The following is an 8,264-nucleotide window of genomic DNA, read 5'->3' as shown; positions in this document are numbered from 1 at the left end:
AGCCGTCATCCTCCCTGCCTCTGCACAGGGTGGAATCTCAGGTCCCATCTGCACCTGTGATGCCCGAGGTTCGCCTGTGTTCCTGCCTGCTGCTCTTGTTCCCTCTGGGCATGTCTCGCTGGCAGCTGGCAGCTGGCTGTTGACACTGCTGGGGCCGTGATGTGTTCTTGTGGTGGCTAGGAGCCAATCTGTGCCACAGGAAGGAAGTTCAAACTCCCAGCCTATGGGACTAACCTCATGGTATGTAGATCAGGCCTTTGCTTCTGGTGCCCAGTATCCCATATGGGTGGTGGTTTGAGTCCCAGCTACTCCACCTATGATCCAGCTCTCTGCTTGTAGCCTAGGAAAGCAGAGGAGGAGGGCCCAAGTGCATGGCATCCTGTATCCACATCAAAGACACCCCAGGATCCTGACTTTGGGCTGGCCCAGCTCTGGCTATTGTGGCCATTTGGCGAGTGAACCAGCAATGGAAGGTCTCTGTCTCTGCTTCTCTGTAAATCTAGACTTTCAAATAAAAAGAAATCATTTAAAATTTTTTTCTTTAAAGTCTAGATTTACAGAGAAGAGAGACAGAGAAAGATCTTTTGTTTCCTGGTTCACTCTCCAGGTGGCTGCAATAGCCAGAGCTGAGACCAGCGCCAGGAGCTTTTTCTGGGTCTCCCACGTGGATGTGCAGTCCCAACGCCTTGAGCCATCCTCCACTGCCTTCCCAGGCCACAAGCAGGGAGCTGAGCAGCTGGGACACAAACCAGCACCCATATGGGATCCTGGCAGGTGCAAAGCAAGAATTTAGCTATTGAGCCATTATACTGGGCCCAAATCTAGTCTAATAAAAATAAATCTTAAAAAATTTCCAGTCTATATCCGTAACTGTGTAAAAATTCTGGAACATGAAGAATCTAGTGGCAGGTAGGATTAGCTCCTGCCTTGCAGGAGAGTGAGTGTGTATGTGATGTAGAGCTTGCTGGGCACAGAGACCTACCAAGTTCATCAAAATCTTCTCCGTGGGTTTGAGGTGCCGCTGGATCTCACAGTCCACAGGGTGGAGAGCGATGATGCCGTTGTCCGAGAAGACATAGAACATGTTTCCCACGCTGAGGCCTGGGGGTGGAGGGCCACAGGATGGTCATGCCCCGCTCAGTGGCCTGGCCACAGGTAAGGTCACACACAACATGAAGCACACCAAACCTGGCAACCTGGTCTCTAGGGGCGCAGGCACACACTGCAGCACCTGACGTGGGCTGGGTAAGGTGGGGGGCAGTGGATGGCCTGCATTAGTAAGCTCAGCATAGCCCCCAGGCAGTCCTCCCAGTGCGCCTACGGGGAACGTGCCCTCTAGATTTTCCCTGCATGTGGAAAGCCCCTAGGCCCCATGGGGCCCAGTGCCCCTCCCAAGAAAGGGCTATCCTAGGCCTGGGCCTATGGGCCCCTCCCTCAAGCCACCATCAGATTGTGCATCAGTGCCCACCCCAGCCCAGGGCTGTGGCTGTCTAGGGAAAGGGGGCCTCGGCGACCACTGAGGTCAGCCTCTGATTTCTAAGGATGAAACAGCTGGCCTGAGCTCAGGCTGCTTGTCTTTGTGCTGGAGCTGGGGTGAGACCTGAACCCCGACGCTGCCTCTGTTGGCTCATCGGCTTGCCATGCAGGAGGGACAATGGCAGAGGTCTCCCCCTCCCCCCCTTCATTCCTTTAAGACTAGAACGTCAACATTTGTGTAAGATCCAACCAGACTGTTAGGGTTTGCTTCAACCTTTGTGGAAAATGGAATGAAAAGATACTTATTCTGGTGCACCTCATTTGGAAACTCAAACATGGTTTTGTTGTAATACATGCTCTCCATGGGCTTTTCCAAGACCTTTCGTCTGTGCTGGATTTCAAAGTCTTCTCACCAAAACAAGCTTACCTTTTCAGTCCATTTCCCCCAAACTTTTTCCAGTCTTCTCATAACTCATTCCTTGTTGTCTATGATGGTTGGTTCCCGGACCCTCTTCTCCACACATACCCCCAACCTGCAGCTTCTCAAGTCCCTTGCAGACATGACACAGCATCGATCCAGAACCCACAACATCCTCGTTACTGTACATCAACTCTAGGTTCCTTCCAGCACTAACCACAAGGCAAACACTGTCAGCATCTACTGTGTGTCTTGGTTAGGAGCTAATGACAGGCAAAAACGAAAAACAAAACGCCCATCCAGCTGGTGTGGTGGTATAGTGGATGAATCCTGTGCTGCTGGCATACCATCAGTACCAGTCTGATACCTGCCTGCTCCATTTCCAATCCACTCCCTGTAAATATGCCTGGGACAGCAGTAAAGGACCCAAGGGTTGGAGCCCTGCACCCAAGTGGAAGACTAGGAAGAAGCTTCTTACTTTGGCCTTGCCTTGCCTGGGCCACTATGGCCATTTGGGGAGTGAACCAGCAGATGGTAACTCTGCATTTCAATTTTTTTTAAGCACCCTAAACCCAACACCAACACCAATGGCAAAGAAAGTGTGTGAGGCCCCAATCTGTACACACCTGCAGGTGGTCTGCTTCAGAGGAGGCAGCCAGCAGCTTTTGATGGGAATACCACGTGTTCGCACTGCTATTAAATATAACACTGCACAGACTTTAACCATGGCTCAACTCCTGTGTCACTTGAATGTGACCTTGATTTCTACCCTCCCATCTGTTTCGCAGCCTAGGCCCTGCTAGTGGGGTGGCTTGGTGTCAGTGGGGCTGACAGCAGTTCACAGAGTCCATTATACAACCTCACCACGCGATCACAGGCACACCACGGAACCCTTCAGTCCTGTACCTTCCTCTCGCCACAGAATGTTGGCAACTGTGGCAGCCATGGCAGCAGACCATCAGGACAGCAGGTGCGTGATGGAGGGGGGAGAAGAGAGGAGAGTACCATCAGACCATCACCTGGTGATTCTGGCTCGAGTGTGCTACAGCCTCGTCTTTCGCTTACAGGCTCTGTTCCACCCTCTGGTTCGGCAGCATGACCCGAGCACTTGGCACAAATACTTCTGGTTTGCAGGACTGTTCATTTTCTAAAGGAATCTATGAACTCAGGCCCTGAGATCACAGATGCGAATGGCATGGATGAGGGAGCAATGTTGTTCCTGGGGTGGCTGAAACATGTCCAGGACGTGTGTCAGCCCAGGACTCTCCTGGGAAGATCACGTGAAAAACACACTGCTCCTCTGTCTCCCTTGATGATACAGGCTTAGGGTGCACTGTCCAGTCAACGCAGAGTGTGGCCATGAACTCACATCGGCCTGCCCACCTGTGGAGCACACCCTTGGCACACCCATGCTTGGGGTCAATGTGACCCCTGTCCCAGTGGTGTGTGGGCACAACCACCACACCACCCCACCCCACCATAAGCAGGGGATACGTCTCAGGACTCCCAGTGGATAGCTGAGAGTAAGGCTGTTCCAAGCCCTCTGTGAGGGTCTTCACCAAAATCACAATGTGTTAGGAGAAACTGTGGCTTTCACAGAGTCACACACGTTCCTTCATTTTTCCACCAACTGCCCAGAGTACCCCTGCATTGTGCACTGGGATACAGGGCCTGGGCTGGGCTGTCTGAGCCCTCTCCTGGCCCTGGGCTCAATCTGCTGTCCAGAGAACATCCCTGGTGGTGATTCTAGAACTGTCCAGGTTGCTCACCTCAGGTGCTTGCTGTGTCTTGCCCTATCTGCAGGGGGCAGTGGGTATGCCCCACTTGCCGGGGGGGCCCACAGTGGGTGGCTGCAGTGCTCAACCACTAGTGCCTGCACCCTGCCCACAACCCAGCTTGCTGACAGCCCCAGCAACTGAGAGTGGACTCACGGGTCTTTCTTGCTGAGTCTTCAATGAAGAGTGAGGAGATGTCTTCGTCCACGCCCACCTTGTTTCTGGCGATGCAGGTGTATGCCCCTGTGTCTTCGTACCGGACACTGCCAATATGGAGCTCACTCCCATTGGCTGCAGGAGGGACAGGGCTCAGGGAGGCTGGCTCAGGGAGGCCTGCTCAGCTGCAGACCCCTCACCTCTGCAGGCACTTCATGGGGCCTCTGAGTGTGGGGGGCAAGGGCAGCCGACGGCCCCTCTCATGTGCCCAGACTCAGAGGTGGCTCGGGAAAGGAGGAACTGTTGCGCTCAGGAACTCCCTCCCTCCCTATCCCCGCCCCACCCCAGGCAGGATGGCCAGACCATACCTAAAAGGGAAAGCTGCTTGGACAGTTGCGCTGAGACATTCATGCCATTCTTCAGCCAGGTGATCCCGGGCATGGGAATGCCCTCGGCGTGGCATCGCAGGCTGGCAGCCACCCCAGGCTCCTGGGCCTGGGTCTCAGGATAGACGCGGATGACCGGTGGCACTGCGGGAGAGAGCCAGTGCCCATGAGAGAAGGCCCTCACAGGCTCCTGCCACTGCTCCCCCGCACACTCCCAAGCTCCTGCATCCCCCAAAGGCCAAGGATGAGAGCCGCCTGCAGATGCCGGTCGTGGGCTCCAGACCCTTCCCACAGCATAGCCTCTAGCATGAGGGTTACGAGACGCATGGCACGCAGGGATGCACCAGGCTCTGTGCTGTGAGGGCATGGCCTGCAACACAGAGCCACCACATGTGTGATGCTGGCCACCTGCTGTGTGCAGAGTAGCAGGTGAAGTTAACTTCTGAAAAGACATGGTTCAGATGTGATATCTCCTATGGGGAAGGGGAAGGGCCAGGGAGGGTCTTCCCTTGTCGCAGGAAATGCCCACAGAACACTGACCACTGACTTACCACACTGCCAACCCTGCCCTGGGAAGCCCACTGATTGTCCAACCCCTGACATGCAGGTCAAAGGGCACTTGTGCCCTCCCTGGCTCTAGACAGACTCAATCACAGAATCTGGCAGTCATGTCTGAGGGCATGACCTGGCCCATTTACCAGATGGTGTAAATGAGTAAGGCTTTGGGGCCTTCTAGGAACCTGGGTCCTTTGCTTGCAAAAGAAGAGAGACCTCCTGGAATCCCTCCTTCCCTCCTGTCCTGACCTCCAAGCCAGGAGATAGGGGTCCTCGGCTCATGTCTGCTGGGACGGAAGGCTTTTACTCACCCACTGCCACATCCCGTGTGCTCCCCAGACAGGATCTGTGAGCACTCACATGCAGATAGTAAACCAAGCCAAACTCTCATGTACATTCAGAAAGGGGAGATGGGTTTGTCTTCAGCTGATTGCTATGAGGCTGCTTGAAACAGTTCGTGGACCAATGACATTAACACAGAGTTTGCCTTTGCACGACACCAGAAGCAGCCTGTGTGTGTGTGCGTGTGCGCGCGTTTTTAAAATATTTATTTATTTTTATTACAAAGTCAGTTACACAGAGGAGGAGAGACAGAGAGGAAGATCTTCCATCCGATGATTCACTCCCCAAGTGACCGCAACAGCCAGTGCCGCGCTGATCCAAAGCCAGGAGCCAGGAACCTCTTCCAGGTCTCCCACGTGGGTGCAGGGTCCCAAAGCTTTGGGCCGTCCTCGACTGCTTTCCCAGGCCACAAACGGGAGCTGGATGGGAAGTGGAGCTGCCAGGATTAGAACTAGTGCCCATATGGGATCCCGGCACGTTCAAGGCGAGGACTTTAGCTGCTAGGCCACTGCGCCGGGCCCAGCCTGTGTGTTTTTCTAGCACTGTCTGCACATCTCCATGGCCAGGGCAGTGCCCCACCCAGAGTTTCAGTAAAGTACAGATCAGAGCAGACCAGTGCTTCCATAGAAGGAGGCAGTGAGGGCGGTGACCCCAGTGCCCAAGTGAGGTGGATTCTGCCACCTGCATGTAGGCGGACAGAGGGCAGAAGGACTCCAAAGCCCCACTGGCCCAGGTGGACTCACCGGTTTCTGGCAACGTTCCTTGGACACTCAAAGAACTCAACCAACCAACCAATTCCAAGCTTCTGCCTGTCCTTGGCTAATGTCCAGGGCAATGCCAGGGATGCCAGGGATGCCAGGGGTGGGTGGGGGTGAGAGAAATGGAAAAAGGCAAAGGGCACGATGTCCCCTCACACAGCCAGAGCCTGGCAGTGGCCTCAGAGCTCAGAGAGTGTTCCCTAGGCCACCTGTGGAGGCCATGTCATCCTGTGTATTTCCCTGTTCAAGGACCTCAGGAAGGGACCAGGCCTTGTCACGTTGGGGCTGAGGGAGAAGGCCCTGGCTGGAGCTTTTCTCAAGCTGGGAAGACACCTTAGGTCTCCCTTCCTGGATTCCATGTGAACATGCCAGAGAACCCTTCCTAAGATGCCCTTGGAACAGGCAACGTGTCCCCATTCTCTGACCCCACGGGAACACGCAGTGCGTCCCCCCTCCTCCGACCCCACGGGAATACGCAGCGCCTCCCCCTCCTCCGACCCCACGGGAACACGCAGCGCGTCCCCCTCCTCCGACCCCACGGGAACACGCAGTGCGTCCCCCTCCTCCGACCCCACGGGAACACAGAATGCTTCTCTTTCCCATTCAGCTCCTGACTTCCCTGGTTCAAACAGGGAAGACTGCCCCACACTGAACATGTGCTTAGGGAGAATGAGGCTTATATTCAATGTGGTGATCAGGCTACCTTTCAAGTGCAGACATGAAATTTGGCTGCCAACAGCACTGGGCTGAGAGGTGACAGACAACTTGGGGTCTAGTCTGGGCACCCATGAGCCTGAGTGCCCGCTCTCTGACCACAAGGTTAGGTTGCGAAGTATGCCCAACAATCAAAGTCTCCTCAAGGGACTAAGGACACACAGTCACTAGAGACACAGAAATCCATGAATGTGTCGGGTGTTATGGTGCTGTGGGCTAGACTGCCACCTGTGGTCTCATAGTGGAGTCTTGTTTCCAGTCCTGGCTGCCCTGCTTCCCGTCGGCAGCCTGCTAATGTACCTGGGAAAGCAGTGGAGGGCGGCCCGGGGCCTTGGGTGCCTGCCACCCTTGTTGGAGACCTGCCTGGGGTTCATGCCTCCTGGGGAGTGAGCCAGCAGACAGAGGGTCTCTCTCTTGCCCTCTGTTTCTGCCTTTCAAATAAAATGAATGTTAAAAAAATACTCAAAGTCAAAAAGAAGGAAAACTAATAAATTTAAGAGTAAATCCAAGAGTAGGCAGTTAAAACCTTTAACACAACAGCCAAGTTTCTGATAGGTTTGATCAATAAAATAGAGAAATGCAGAGGATATTTAAAATTAGGAAAATATTCTATTCATTCCATTAAGGGAAATTTAAAAATCTCAATGAAGCTGATCGCACAAAAGGAAATGTCAAAGTATAAACATTGAATCAAGAAGTGACTATTTTAAATGCATGTATGTGTCACCAAGGCCAAAGCCAGCATGCTTAGTTTTACTGGTGGGAGTCCTTTGCACATTTACAGTGGGGTCACTGCTGGTATGGACAATGAGAATGCTCCAGATTTAATCACAAGGCCAGTGTAACCTGGACACCCAAAACCAGAGAGAACTAAGAAAACTCTGGGTACAAATCCTTCTAACTTGGGAGTGGATGGGTTGTAATCCTAAATGCAATATTAACAAATCAGATCTGGCTTGCTATGAAAAGGGCACACTGTCACCCAGTAGGACATGTCTCAATGCCTAACTATTAGGAAATCTGTAATTAATCACAGCCAAAGGTAGACAGTTCAAGAGAAAAGCCATTTAATCCTACTAGACATGGAAAGGGCTTTTGAAAAAAAATCCGAAACCATTTCTAGAAGGGGAAAATGTTTCCACAAAAGTAGAGCAGTGGGGGCCTGATGGCGTGGCCTAGCGGCTAAAGTCCTCGCTTTGAAAGCCCCGGGATCCCATATGGGCGCCGGTTCTAATCCCGGCAGCTCCACTTCCCACCCAGCTCCCTGCTTGTGGCCTGGGAAAGCAGTCGAGGACGGCCCAAAGCTTTGGGACCCTGCACCCATGTGGGAGACCTGGAAGACGTTCCTGGTTCCCGGCTTCGGATCGGCGCGCACCAGCCCGTTGCGGCTCACTTGGGGAGTGAATCATCGGACGGAAGATCTTCCTCTCTGTCTCTCCTCCTCTCTGTATATGTGACTGTAATAAAATGAATAAATCTTTAAAAAAAAAAAGTAGAGCAGTGGGATCTCTTCTCCCTACAGTGAAGAACACCTCCACGAAAAGAGGAGATGGCCCCATCCTACTCAAAGGGGGCAAGCATCAAGTCAGGAACAAAGGAGAAAGACATGGGAGCACCTGCTTCCTGTCATGATATTGGAGATTGTCAATGGGCAGCAGGCCATGATGAACCCAAATATTAAAAA

The 8,264-nt window shown here is 53.2% G+C and overlaps 1 protein-coding gene across 1 annotated transcript in view; it reads right to left on the bottom strand.

Moving 5' to 3' along the window:
- FSTL4 (follistatin like 4) overlaps window positions 1–8,264 on the bottom strand; it is a 418,275-nt gene that overhangs the window by 14,357 nt on the left and 395,654 nt on the right. Inside the window, exons 9-12 of the mRNA XM_004586404.2 lie at window positions 4,194–4,355; window positions 3,826–3,960; window positions 2,801–2,827; window positions 983–1,101 (exon numbers count right to left, since the gene is read on the bottom strand). Of these exons, the coding sequence (XP_004586461.2) occupies window positions 983–1,101; window positions 2,801–2,827; window positions 3,826–3,960; window positions 4,194–4,355 (443 nt within the window). The remainder of the gene's footprint in view (window positions 1–982; window positions 1,102–2,800; window positions 2,828–3,825; window positions 3,961–4,193; window positions 4,356–8,264) is intronic.

The sequence above is a fragment of the Ochotona princeps genome, chromosome 19, assembly GCF_030435755.1.
Source record: "Ochotona princeps isolate mOchPri1 chromosome 19, mOchPri1.hap1, whole genome shotgun sequence".
Taxonomy (NCBI): Eukaryota; Metazoa; Chordata; class Mammalia; order Lagomorpha; family Ochotonidae; genus Ochotona; species Ochotona princeps.
This window is presented reverse-complemented; position numbering and strand designations above follow the sequence as displayed.